The sequence below is a fragment of the Callithrix jacchus genome, chromosome 20 (assembly GCF_049354715.1).
Source record: "Callithrix jacchus isolate 240 chromosome 20, calJac240_pri, whole genome shotgun sequence".
In the NCBI taxonomy this organism is placed as follows: Eukaryota; Metazoa; Chordata; class Mammalia; order Primates; family Cebidae; genus Callithrix; species Callithrix jacchus.
In genome coordinates, this window is record NC_133521.1 from 46481463 (window position 1) to 46495508 (window position 14046).

The 14046-nt window shown below is 60.4% G+C and overlaps 1 protein-coding gene across 19 annotated transcripts in view; it reads right to left on the reverse strand.

The window, feature by feature from the left end:
- GALNS (galactosamine (N-acetyl)-6-sulfatase) overlaps nt 1-14046 on the reverse strand; it is a 43788-nt gene that overhangs the window by 8522 nt on the left and 21220 nt on the right. For 11 of the 19 annotated variants that reach the window (XR_013530298.1, XR_013530299.1, XR_013530300.1 and 8 more), the window contains 4 exons: nt 11269-11372; nt 7621-7757; nt 6576-6678; nt 886-1007 (listed from right to left, as the gene is read on the reverse strand). Coding sequence is in view for 7 of the 19 variants with exons in the window: in XM_078357983.1 (XP_078214109.1) it covers nt 886-1007; nt 6576-6678; nt 7621-7757; nt 11269-11372 (466 nt within the window). In the remaining 12 variants the exon portion in view is untranslated. Of the gene's footprint in view, nt 1-885; nt 1008-6575; nt 6794-7620; nt 7758-11268; nt 11373-14046 lie in introns of those variants that run through there. The other 8 variants (XR_013530302.1, XR_013530291.1, XR_013530296.1 and 5 more) reach the window with 2 other exon arrangements.

Sequence of the window (14046 nt, forward strand, 5' to 3'; positions counted from 1 at the left end):
AATCTGACTGCCCCCTATGGCAACCCGACGCTCCTGGGTCCTCTGCCCCCCACCTCGGCCCTCGACATTCCTGGGTCCTCTGCCTCCCACAGTGGCCCCTGACACTCCTGGGTCTTCCCGGGACCATCTCCATGGGGCAGGAATGCTGGAGACCACCAGGATCCCCAGGCCAGGAGCAGGAATTGGGTACCTGCTCATCCTGCGGGGTTGAGACAGAGAAGCCTCCAGGTAGCCCCAGCCCAGGGAGGTGGCTTCGGACAAGAGAAAAGGAAGCCAGGGTGGGGTCTCCAGCCAAGTGCTGGGGCCTCCGTGTCACCCCTAAGGAGCTGCCAGAGAGCATGTGGGTTTGGTATTGGTGACCATGCCCCTTGAGACTCCCGAGGATGAGGGGAGAACTTCTCTGAAAGCTGGCAGGCGATGGCCCAGGCTCCAGCATCCTTAGTAGGGCGAGGACAAGGCCCAGACAGCAGAGGGTGGAGCTGGGGCTGGCAGCTTTCTGCCATTCCTCCTGCTCGCTGACCTGCGTCCTTGCACGTCCCGCTGACCCCAGGGCTGGCCGGCCTCCTGGGCATGCCTCAGGCCTGGACCCCTTCTCTCTGGCCTTGGCCATCCCCAGAGGCAGCTGAAAGTAGGGGGCATGTTGCTGGGGGCCAGATGGACAGTGGCAGAGAACAGGCAGAATCGGGGAAACCGCCAAGGCGGGCAGCAGCGGGCGCTCCGGAGAGGAGGGCAGGTCACTAACTGGGTGGGAAGAACACAGCAGGAGGGGACGCAGGCATGGGAGGTGATGAGCAGGGTGCAGAGGGCTCCGTCCCTGCGGAGCCTGCGTTTGGGGGAGTCCAGCTGGCACTGTCCCAACATACCGGAGGCCCTGCAACAACTCACCTGAGGGGGAACCTCTCCCCGGGGTCCCGTCCCAGGTGGAAGATCAGGGGCAGCTTCGTGTGGTCTTCCAGGGTGTGAGTCGTGACCCCCGAAACATTCTGCCCAGGGCAAAAATCCATGCCCTGCAATGAGAAGAGGACGGAAGGTGGGTCCTGGAGCCCCTGACCTTTGAACCCTCACCCACGGCCATGACGGGCCTCAACTGCCTGTGTCCTGGAGCCCCTGAGAGGGGCCCTTGTCTGCCAGTGCCCAGCAGTGTCCCTGGTACTCAGCACAGTACGGGACACTGGCTAAATGCTGAAGGACGAGTGGGCCTGTACCTGGCCACGATCATTACAGTGTCCTGTGAAGGAGGTGAAGCCACCCACTCCGGGGCCCCTGAGCTACACAGCTGGCATGCCTCATGTGCCCCTGGTTTTCATGTACCCCTCTTCTTCGTGGGGCAGGTGAGTGTCTTTAAAAGACCCTAACCAGCCTCACATCTGGACTGCCACTAATTTCATAGAGGAAAGCCCCTTTTAATACCAGAAGGGGAGGGGAATGCTGGGGAGGGGAGGGTTGGGTCTGTCCTGGGAGAAGGAAGAGCCACACGCCAAGATCCCTGTGGAAACCGTGAGACAGGAAGAAGCAGGACCAAGACCCGAAAAGCAGGAGAAAGCACAGACAATAGAAACGGACCCAGGGGCTGACGCGGATTCACATGCTCATGAAGGGAGAAGACTTCACAGTAACCACAATGAACTATTCAGGAAGACAGAAACAAAGGCACAGGAAGCGGGAGCAGGGGAAGGCTCGGGAGGCAGCAGCCACGCCACCAAGCAGCAGAGCCAGGCCTGCTGGGTTCCCTCTCATGCACTCCTGAAGCTGCTCGGCCCAGTGCGACCTTTCCTGAGCATGCTGTGTGTGGGCAGTGGCCTGAGCTCTGTCCCAGGTCCTACGATGGCCCTGAGGCCCCACAGCTCTCTCTGCTGCCCCCTGGGCTCCCTGATTTGGGAAGGGGGAGGTGTGCCTCTAATATTCCCAGAGGGGATGCTGCAGGCCAAGGGGCTTCTCCAAGGACTGTGCCAGGGGCTCCAGCAGCCGGGAGACTCGGCCACCATGTGCTGGGATCCCTTAAGCCTTGAGCCAGGGTGGGCTGGGGTGGGTACACCAATGCCTGAGCAGCTTCCTGCAGGCACTGGCTGTCTGACGGGCAAAGCATTTCCTAGCACATGGCGTGTATCCATGAGGATCAGTGGTGAGGGGGCAGGTCATGCTCTGCTCTTCAGTGGAGCAGGGAGGCTGGAAGCCCATGCAATTCCACTGATGTGCCCTGGGCTGCAGATGCCAGGGTCCACGGCTGGAAACCAGGGGCTGCACTCGGAGTGGCTCGGGGCGGCAGTGGACACCAAAGTGGCTCCACAGTAGGCAGTGTTGTGGACTCCAGGGCATGGACAGCGGGAGGAACGGCCGCAGTCTTCACGAAGACGCTGACAGGCAGTGGGGAAGCATCTCAGTGTAGACAGATGATGTGACTGACAGCTGGAGGCCGTTTCATCAAGACCCCGCTGATCCGTGCAGATTCCTCTCACTGTGTTCTGAGGGAGACCTCACCCTGGGGGCATTACCCAGCACCTCTTCCTCCTCATTGAGCCGGCACTGAGCACCAGGTGCCAGCCACGTGCAGTGGGGTGCAGGTGGGGGCCTGGGAGACAGGGCTGACTTAAAAGGAGTGGTAGCAGGGGAAGGGATGATCCTATAGAGACAGACCCTTGGAGATCTGGTCAGGAAAGGCCAAGGGTCATGTGGATCAGCCTGACCGATCCTGTTTCCCACCCCGTGGCGGTGGCAGGTGCAGTGGGGACGTGCATGGCCCCTGTGCTCCTCCAGGCAATGGCTGTGTCCTTTGCACACCTGCACTTGCATCAGTTCCCTCACACACGGCCGAACCAATGCAGCACCGAGGACCCACTGGGATGTGACAGAGGCTGGCGAGTGTGGCAGCCAGGGCCACCCACCGCACACATGGCTCAAGGGCCTGGGGGTGAGGAAGGGGTTCAGGTTCAGGAACCCAAGGCAGGGCCTGTGCTCTGCTGGTAGAGAAGCCGGGTACCAGGTGGGAGCAACTGGTCCGATGGTGGGGTGGGCTGTGGGCTGACTGGATGGGTGGGGTGGGCTGGGGGCTGACTGGACGGGTGGGGTGGGCTGGGGGCTGACTGGACGGGTGGGGTGGGCTGTGGGCTGGTCTGACAGTTGGGGTGGGCTGTGGGCTGGTCTGACAGTTGGGGTGGGCTGTCGGGTGGTCGGACGGCTGGGGTGGACTGGGTGCTGGTCTGATGGCTGGGGTAGGCTGTGGGCTGACTGGATGGGTGGGGTGGGCTGTGGGCTGGTCTGACAGTTGGGGTGGGCTGTCGGGTGGTCGGACGGCTGGGGTGGACTGGGTGCTGGTCTGATGGCTAGGGTGGGCTGGGGGCTGATTGGATGGCTGGGGTGGACTGGGTGCTGGTCTGATGGCTGGGGTGGGCTGGGGACTGGCTGCTAGCAGTTGGGTCTCCAGGTGGGAGGGGGTCCTGGAGGGAGCAGAGCACTGCAGGGATCAAGGTCTGAGCCTGAAGTGGGCAGAGGAGGAGCCTGGGGTGCTAGGAGAAGAGGGCCCCCAGTGTCCACAGAACGCAGCAGCAGTAGTGACCTGTGAGGGCTGGTGTGCAGCCTGACCTTCCTGCCACCCAACCCGGCAGGCACTGGCCAGGCTCCAACTCAAAGGCCACTCTGCTGAGAGGAGCAACTTGACCCCACCGAGCCTGGCCCCCAGGACTAACACCCTGTGATCCTCCTCACAGCACCTTTGCCTCCCCCACTGATAGCCCAGAAGGGAAGGGCTGAGGACCCCGCTGGCAGAGGGCTGGGGGTGTGGGGTCTGTGTGGCATCAGCCAGTAGAGGGATCCTAGGAGCAGGAGCAGTGGCCTGTGGTCAGGTCACACTGAGGACTCTCCAGGCCCAGCTGGTTCTCAGGCTTAGCCTTCAGAATGGACACCAGCAAGGTCCCTTCGCGTGACTGGGACCAGAGGATGGCGGATCAGCACACGGCCCTGAGCTGTGACAACGCCAGCCTGAGCTGACAGGGCAGGGGCCGGCCTGGGATGCAGAGTGTGGCCTCACAGAGTAGCCACCTGGCCTCTGAGCAGACACCCCCAGTACGTGGACCACCTGGGAGGGAACCCACTGGCCCTGGGCAGGCAGCTCCGGGGACACAACCCTGTCATTGTCTATGATGCTTGAGCTGGCTGGGCCTCACTGGCCCCTGAGAGGGAGGAGGGTGGATGGGGCCAGCATTTGGAAGAAAAGCATTAGTGTTGTCACAATAGGAGGTGGCAGCAGTGGCAGGGAACCTGAGGACCCGGGGCTTCCACAGGGAAAACCTGCAGCCCACACAGTGACCAGGCCTGGGCCTGGAGTTCCCCAGGTGAACCCGGGGTGCCTGGCTCTTCGCCTCCTGGCTGTGGGTGTGGACCAGGGACCTGCTGCCAGAACCCTGGTGCCGCCCCCCCGTCATGGGCTCTGGGCAGACTTTCTGTGGGCTGTAGCGCAGTGGCACGGGCCAGCGGCTCTCGCTTTTGCCCACGAGGCTGACATGGACTGAGGCCCGGCTCAGGACGGTCTCCCCAGATCTGACAGCAAGCAACTAACTCCGGACTATTCGACCTAATGACGGAGGGGTGAGAACCCCAGGGGGCCCGAGGGCTTCCTGCTGGGCCTGCCCCTCTTTGGGGAGCAAACCACGAGAGCCCTCTGCCAGCTCTGGGGAGCTGGGTCCTGAGATCAGTATCACCAGGAGGTGACAAACTGTCATGCACAGCTGGCAGGTGCTCGCAGACAGAGCTGCAGCCTCAGCCCAGCGACGGTGCCAAGGCCCAGCACGGCACTGCCCAGGAAGACGGGGGCATTGGGCGTGGAGATGTTAGACGCTGCTTGTGTCTCCATGAAGCCCTGGGGAGAACGGGAGAGGCCCCCCCGCCGCAACACCACACTACCAAGGGTGTTTGTCCATCACGGGCTCCCATCTGACCCACTCAGCCACATGACAGGACCCGTGGCTGCCCAGTCACCAGAGACCAAGGGTCAGTGCCTCCAAGAGGACCCCGGGGCCCACAAGACGGGCGCGTCCATGGGGCTCCAGCCACGGGCTGGCCTGCCGAGCCGCATCTTGTGGGGCTGTGGAGCAGGACAGGGACAACAGGGTCACGGGCTCGATGCCCACACAGAAGTGCAGCTTTTCCCTGGCACTGGCCGTGACAGACAAAAACATCACAGGGGCCCACTTGTGTCTGCTCTTAGGCTGCAAAACATAAATTCTGATTTTTCTTTTTATGCCCAAATTATGTGTCTAGGCCCAGAGGGGTGGCTCACGCCTGTCATCCCAGCACTTTGGGAGGCTGAGGTGGGCAGATCACCTGAGGTCAGAGTTTGAGACCAACCTGGCCAAGATCGTGAAACCCTATTTCTACTAAATATACAAAAATGAGCTGGGTGTGGTAGCCCACCTGTGATCCCAGCTACTCAGGAGGCTGAGGCAGGAGAATCGCTTGGACCCTGGAGCTGGAGGTTGCAGTGAGTCGAGATTGTACCACTGCACTCTACGTGGGCAGCAGAGCGAGACTCAGTCGACTAAGAAGAATTTTATGTTTAAAATTATGCATTTAATTGGATATACTTAAAATATCATAAACATGCAAAGAAAGCAAGCCCAGGTTCCCTTCCTGCACTCAGCCGTGGCCCCTGGGGCCCTCCCTGCAGACAGGCAGCTGGAGCCACACCAGGCCCCTCCCTCTGGGCACCTCCGTTTTCCTTTTGTGTTTTTTTGAGGCAGAGTCTTGCTCTGTCTCCCAAGCTGGAATGCAGTGGTGTGAACTTGGCTCACTGCAGCCTCCACCTCCCAGTTTCAAATGATTCTCCTGCCTCAGCCTCGAGAGAAGCTGGGACTACAGGCACCTGCCACCATGCCCAGCTAATTTTTGTATTTTTATAAAAAGCTTAGAAACAGCTTCACTTCTCAGCCTGGGTCCTCAGTCCTCAACCCCAGTCCTCACTTCTAGTCTTTAGATTTTTCCATTAAACTAAAGGATTTTCTTCCCAGTTAAGACAGGTGAACAGGGTATTCATATGTCAAGACTATGGCAGTGGAATCGGTGAGAGAGACCCCTCAGGAGGCCGTGGGGGATGCTGGAGCGTGGGGATTAGCCAGAGCCAGAGAAGACCCCAGGGAGGAAGCAGGAGGCTCAAGGTGGAGGCTCTCGGGGAGAAAGGCTGGCGCCGACACTGCTGGGGGCCGGGGATGGTGGGAGCCTGTGCCTATTGTATTTCCCCTCCCATGCTAGGGGCTGGGGTGGAGATGCAGATGCTGAGACCCTCAGGTAGCACCTGGGACAAGTAGGCCATGCCCCTGTTAGAGAAAGCTCAGGTGTCCTGGCAGGATGGAGAGGCTGGCAGGGGCCACCTGACAGGGTTTGTGCCATGTCTGTAGCTATGCCTCGGGGTCTCTCCCTCACCTGCAGCCTGTCAGCTGCCAGACCCTGGGCCTTGTAGAGGCGGCTGTGGAAGGTGGAGTCCTGCCTGTCTCACCCTCGGGCACCTCCCCAGGATGGCACTCAGAGGACACGTACGGACAGGGTTGGAAGCAGCTCCACCTACGCCCACAGCCAGAGCCCCGTACCTGCCTGAAGTTCTCCCAGGAGTTGGTCCAGGTCCAGAAGTGAGCCTTGTGCTGCCCGAGGGTGGCTGCCATCAGCGTGTCACCACGGTAGTAGAAGACGGGCCTGTGGGTCAGGACAGGAGGACCATGTAACAGCAGGAAGGACATGCTGGGTCACCTGGGGCTCCAGGCTGCGTCCATCATCGGCTGCTCATGCCTTGGCTGATATTTTACAATGACTGAAAAGCAAAAAGGCCCATGAGGTGGTCGGAGCTTGGGTCCCTGGGCGTCCCCTCATCGTGGGTCCTTGGCAAGGCCAGGCCAGCCCTGGGGAGGGGGATAGGCAAGAGGAAAGCTGGTGGCATAAGGTCCCCATCTCCAAGACCATGATGGGCCTGCAGGACAGCAACAGGGAGTTGGGGACGCAGCTGGGCACCGTCTTTTCTGCAGTGAGCAAGCGCTGGGGCCAGGTCTCAAGAGGGGACAAGTGAGAAAAATCCCCCATCGCCTCCCCTAAAAGCCAGAGGCGGCATGCTGCCCCTGCAGCTGTCCCCACCTTCCGTTTACTGTCGATCCTTTAGAATCCTCGTCCCTTCAGGGCCACCCAGGAAACGTGCTTTGAGCAGAATGGTGGCTGCTCTTGGGGTAGGAAATGGACAGAAGGTAAGAGTGGGACCAGCCAGCCATGGACTCAGCAGAGGGAAACTACAAGCAGCCATGAGGCACTGAAAACCGGGCAGGAAACAAAGTTGGGGTGGGCAGGGGTGCAGGCAGGGATGAGGCCCCTCTCCCAGCCCTGCCCCCCCCCCAAGCCTCGCCCCCATCTCCTGGCTTTGCCCTCCTCTCATGGCCTCGCCCTCCTTGGACACTTCCAGGATGGACCCCATCCCACAGGCAGGTCCCCAGGTCCTCTCGGCACAGGCTCCCCACCTCCTTCTGTCCTGGGCACGAGCACACCTGTGTCCAGGAATATGAGGGTCAGCTGGGCCTGGGGGTCGGGCCTGGTCAGCAGCTCTGGGCTTTGCCACTAGATCAGGGAAGGGGCCGGGGCAGGTCTAGCACCAACCTGTCCATCAGCCGGCCCTGCAGGAGGGCAGGCAGGAGGTTGAGGCCATCAATGGCCCTGTCGCTGGGCGGTGTCAGGCCTGCGAGGGCCAGGCTGGTGGTGAAGAGGTCCGTGATGCTGCCCAGCTGGTGGCTCACCTAAAACAGACATGACGGCAGCACGCTCAGGGCACTATGCCCCGACCTGAGGGGCTGGGAGCCAGTCCCCAGGAGGGCGAGAGCCCCACTGCCCAGGTGTGTCTATAGACAGGCACATGTGCTCACACACCAAACATCACGTGCTCACGCACCACATGCCACATGCTCACATGCCATGTGCTCATGCACCACATGCCATACACCACATGTCACACGCTCACACGCCACATGCTCACACGCCATGCACTCACACACTACACACTCACACGCCACGTGCCACACGCCCATGCGCCACATACATGCTCACATGCCATGCACTCACACATCACACACTCACGCGCCACGTGCCACACGCCCACACGCCACATACCACATGCTCACACGCCATGCGCTCACAGCAGGGACTGAGTGGAGTCACAAGGCCTGTGAATGGCAGGGGGGCCTCAAACCAGGCCTGATGGGGCAGCTCCCTTCACCTTTCTCAGGCATGCCACTGAGCATAGCCACGGGTGGCTCCCAGCTTGCGGAGCAGAGCTCCAGCCCCAGCCTGGCCCGGTGGGTGTCCGCCACAGTAGGAAACCTCATGTCTTCCAGACCTATGCAGGCTCTGAGTCCCACGTCATCGTCATGGCGTCTGTGTCTCCCAGACCTGAGTCTCACATCACTGTCATGACATCTACTGAATAATGACTGGCCATTCTTGTAGGAGCCCCCACACAAGGCCAAAACGCCCATCCCTGACCTGGGGATGAAGGCAGGGGAGCGGAGCGGGTGGGCAGCTGCAGCCTGTCCTAGGTGCACCCCACACCACGCAGGAGCCTGTGCCTGCCACCTCTACTTCTGCACAAGGCAGTCCTTGCCATGGCCGCTCTGCTTTTCAAAGGTAGCCGCAGCTGCCTGTTCCATGAACCACAGGGGTCCTTCTACCCTCAGGGACCTAGAAGCTGGGGTGGCCCAGGATCCCCATGTCAGACAGAGACTGCCCTGGGCAGAGGGTCTGAGGAGGCAGGACCAGTCAGCTGCAGAGACCAGCTGCCCCTGGCAGGTGCCACCCCCGAGTCCCACTGGCTGCTGGGGACCCAGCAGACTGCCCAGGCATGGTGGCCAGGAGAACAGGCTCAACGGCCAGGCACTTGGCTGCTCCCACCTCTGCCCCTAGTAACTGGGAGGCCCTGACAAGCGCCTGTCTCTCTGGGTCTCAGTGTCCTGATGTGAGGAACAAGTGGGGAAGAGGAGGATCTGGCAGAACAGCAGCCAATCCCTGGGCCTCCAGACGCGTGACCACCCAGTCAAGGCGGCGGATGCAACGCAGGCGGCTCATCAGCCTTGAAGCAGGGAGGCCAGCCTGAGGGAAGCGGGGGGATGGGTGGGGCACAGTCACAAGGTCCTTAAAAGGGGAACAGGCTGGGCATGGAGGCTCAAGCCTGGAATCCCAGCACTTTGGGAGGCCGAGGTGGGTGGATCACGAGGTCAAGAGATCGAGACCATCCTGGTCAACAATGTGAAAGCCCATCTCTACTAAAAATACAAAAATTAGCTGGGCATGTTGGTGCGCGCCTGTAGTCCCAGCTACTCAGGAGGCTGAGGCAGGAGAATTGCCTGAACCCAGGAGGTGGAGGTCCCGGTGAGCCAAGATCGTGCCATTGCACTCCAGCCTGGGTAACAAGAGCGAAACTCCGTCTCAAAAAAAAAAAAACGGGGAACGGGCTGGGCGTGGCGGCTCAAGCCTATAATCCCAGCACTTTGGGATTTGAGACCGCCCTGGCCAACACAGCGAAACCTTGTCTCTACTAAAAACACAAAAATTAGCCGGGCGTGGTGGCAAGTGGCTGTCGTCCCAGCTACTCGGGAGGCTGACGCAGAACTGCGTGAACCCAGGAGGCAGGGGGTTTAGGGAGCTGAGATCGTGCCACTTCACTCCAGCCCAGGCAACAGAGTGAGACTCCATCTCAAAAAAAAAAAAAAGAGGTGGAGCAGGAAGGCCAGGGACAGATGCATGTTGCCAGCTTCGAAGGCGGAAGGACCAGGAGCTCAGGAATGGGTGGTCCTTGGGATTAGGAAAAGACACGGAACAGACTCTCCTGGAGCCTCCAGAAGGACCTGGCCCCACACACGTCGTCACTCAGCCCCACAAGCCCCATGTCGACCCTGGCTGTCGTCCTGTGTAACGTGCCAGCTGCCTCCGGAGGTATCGGGAGGACAACGGACTGACTGAGAAACAGCGCTCGCCACACACCTCGGACTCAGTGGCCCATGTGTCTAAGGGCGTGTCGGGATCAAGTGCCTCCGTTACAGACGACTGCCTTGTGATTCTCGGCTAAGGGGCAGCTTCGTGGGCTGGGGGACACACAGCACACAGCAGGAAGGTGGCCAGGCTGAGATGCCAGGATGCACCCTCATCCAGTCAGAGCCCAGCTCACCACCAGGGTCTCTAGTCCAAAAGCCTGGGCCACCACTGTGGTCTCCACCCAACAGAGCTGGGGGCACCACCATGGTGAGGCTGAGCATGGGGTGAGTGGGGGGTGGAGAGTGGTGAGGATGAGCATGGGGTGAGTTGGGGGTGGAGAGTGCTGAGGCTGAGCATGGGGTGAGTAGGGGGTGGAGAGTGCTGAGGCTGAGCATGGGGTGAGTGGGGGGTGGAGAGTGGTGAGGATGAGCATGGGGTGAGTGGTGGGGTGCAGAGTGGTGAGGATGAGCATGGGGTGAGTGGGGGGGTGGAGAGTGGTGAGGATGAGCATAGGGTGTGGGGGGGGTGGAGAGTGGTGAGGATGAGCACGGGGTGAGTGGGGGTGCAGAGTGGTGAGGATGAGCACGGGGTGAGTGGGGGTGCAGAGTGGTGAGGATGAGCATGGGGTGAGTGGGGGGGTGGAGAATGGTGAGGATGAGCATGGGGTGAGTGGGGGTGGAGAGTGGTGAGGATGAGCATAGGGTGTGGGGGGGTGCAGAGTGGTGAGGATGAGCACGGGGTGAGTGGGGGTGGAGAGTGGTGAGGATGAGCATAGGGTGTGGAGGGGGTGGAGAGTGGTGAGGATGAGCACGGGGTGAGTGGGGGTGCAGAGTGGTGAGGATGAGCACGGGGTGAGTGGGGGGTAGAGAATGGTGAGGATGAGCATGGGGTGAGTGGGGGTGGAGAATGGTGAGGATGAGCATGGGGTAAGTGGGGGGTTGAGAATGGTGAGGATGAGCATGGGGTGAGTGGGGGGGTGGAAAGTGGTGAGGATGAGCATGGGGTGTGTGGGGGGGTTGAGAATGGTGAGGATGAGCATGGGGTGAGCGGGGGTGGAGAGTGGTGAGGATGAGCATGGGGTGAGTGGGGGTGCAGAGTGGTGAGGATGAGCATGGGGTGAGTGGGGGTGGAGAGTGGTGAAGATGAGCATGGGGTGAGTGGGGGGTGGAGAGTAGTATGGCTGAGAATGGGGGTGCCTGGGGAGTTGGGCAGTGAGGGGCTCGCACCCTAGGATGACCACAGGCCTGGACCTGCCGCCCAGCAGACAGGCTGACGCTGACTCACCTGGCCTGCGGCGATGTGTCCTGGCCACCATGCGAGGGCAGGCTCCCTCATCCCTCCTTCAAATGTGGTCTGCTTCCCACAGAGAAAGGGGCCATTGCTGCCACCTGAGAGAGAGGCTGCAAGTCAGGCCACTGGGACCTGACCTCGCCAAGCCCTTTCCCTCCGTCCCCAGGTGACACTGAGTCACTGAGACTCAGTGGGGACATAGGGCACTCCAGCTCCAGTGCAAAGTCTGAGCCTTGGCTGGTTGTGGTGGCTCACACTTGTAATCCCAGCACTTTGTGAGGCCAAGGGGGCAGATCATGAGGTCAGAAGATCGAGACCATCCTGCCCAACAAGGTGAAACCCCGTCTCTACTAAAAATACAAAAGATTAGCTGGGCATGGGGGTGCGCGCCTGTAATGCCGGCTACTGGGGAGGCTGAGGCAGGAGAATGGCTTGAACCTGGGAGGTGGAGGCTGCAGTGAGCCGAGATCGTGCCACTGCCTGATGCTGCGGCCGCGAAGTCTCCTGGAGAAAGTGGGGCGTCGCGCCCAGGGACGAAACGGAAACGGAAGCCTGTGAGGACTTAGAAACACACTCCCGCAGCAGAGCCCCGGGCGCTGGTGCCTGTTTGGGGTTCTCTGCCTAAAATGCAGGCAACTCCTGCCCCCCCACGGCTCTGACTCAGGTGACCAGGGTGGGGTGCAGGAATGTGTGTTTCTGACAAGCCCCCAAGACTGGATTTTGGTCCCTAAACTATCACTTGTGGGAAGTGGTCACAGGACAAAGACCCCAGCCCTGGTGACCACACCATCCCCAGCTCACTCCCAGACAGAGGAAGGGGTTGGGGGGCCCAAGTCAGAGGGACAAAAGTCACCCCTGCTGTGGTAGCCTGAGCCATCTGAGGCTCTCGCCTTTGAGTCCCCAGGAAAAAGGGGAGAAAGAAACGAAGGGGGCCAGCTGCGGCAGCTCACACCTGCAATCCAGGACCCTGGAGGCCAAAGCAGGCGGACGGCTTGAACCTGAGAGTTCAAAACTAGCTTGGACTGGTCTACTAAGGGGAGACCATGGCTAAACCCCCCCTCTGCAAAAAGCACAAAACTAGCTGGGTGTGGTGGCACGCCCTGTAGTCCCCACTATTCATGAGGCTGAGGTGGGAGGATCGCTTGAGCCCAGGAGGTCGAGGCTGCCGTGCGTCGAAATCACGCCACTGCACTCCAGCCTGGGCAACAGAGCAAGATCTTGTCTCCAAAAAAAGAAACAGAAAGTATTTTTCTGGCAGTGAAAAATGGAAGCACCCGGGATGGCTGAGTCACTGCAGCTCCTTCCCGCGTCACCAGCCCACCCCCATCCTAGTGGCAGCGTGGGAAGGCTCTGGACGGAGCCTTGAGGGCAGCTCTGTGTCCCTTACAGGCGAACATGCCCAGAACCTGGCCTGGCTCAGGGAGGGCCCTGCCTGCAGCAGCAGAGCCACAGAACCCATCAGGGGACAGAGGACACTCAACTGGGGACAGCGGCCATTTCCGGGGGACAGCCAGGGATTATGGGAGGCCGCTGTGCTTCTCCCTTCTTTCCCCTCTCGCTCCCTCCTTCATTCCTTTCTTCCCCCACTTCGTTTCTCTCAGATGTCCTGCTTCTAGTCTTAAGCTGGGTGCTAGATGTGTGGGTTCTCATCTTACTACAAATTGGTACATAAGCCGTTTCTGTTTTTCTTTTCTTTTTTTATTTGGAGACTAAGTTTCACTCTTGTTGCCCAGGCTGGAGTGCAGTGGCGCAATCTTGGCTCACGGCAACATCCGTCTCCCGGGTTCAAGTGATTCTTCTGCCTCAGCTTCCCGAGTAGCTCGGATTACAGGCATGCGCCACCACACCCGGCTAATTTTTCCATTTTTAGTAGAGACAGGGTTTCTCCATGTTGGTCAGGCTGGTCTTGAACTCTTGACCTCAGGTGATCTGTCTGCCTTGGCCTCCCAAAGTGCTGGGATTACAGGCATGAACCACTGCGCCTGGCCTTAGGCCATTTTTGTTTGTTTGAAATATTCCACCATTAAAGAACAAAGACGAAGGTGGCTGGAGCACTCGACACTGCTGGCTGGTGGTTGTGGGTGCTGGCGACGAGGTGGGACCTCCCCAGGCTCCCCATGGGGAATGACAGCCAACACCACTCTCCCCCCCCAGCACCCTCCCTGCCACCCACCACCCTCCCTCCTGGGAGCTGCCTGCAGCCCATGGGAGCCTCGACCTGTGGGTCTGACTCCAGTGGGTGGGAGATGGAGCTGTCTGGAGGGTCTGCGTGAGAGCCAAGCTCGTCTAGGGGAGCTGTCAGGTGGGACGTGGCACGAGGGAGCCCCTGGCTGGCCGGCCACGTGGGCGCTGCTCTGGGGCCAACACATTTCTGTCTTGGCTTTCAGCTGTGCTGGTTTCTATCACCTGAAACCCTGAAGCACCCTTTCCCCGAAGGACACTGGACTGCAGGGACCCCCCTCATGGTCTGGGAAGAGGCGAGTTCAGGATGGTGCTGGGGATGGGTCAGGCGTTCCTCAGTACTGAGTGGGAGACAGGCTGAGGGCCGTGGCAGGGGCAGGAGCCACCTTCATGGCTCAGGCCCTGGCCCCTGGGTGACCAGGCCCAGGCAAAACTCGCAGGGCTGCTCTGGGTCTTGGGTGCCTGCCCCCATCTCTGCAGGGACACCCCGCTCCACTGGCCCTGCTTCTCCACCCAGGCTCCAAAGCGTCTAGTCTCCGGGGTCACCCCTCGGGAGGTGTAAACCTCTTCCAAGACAAACTTTCTCCCCTG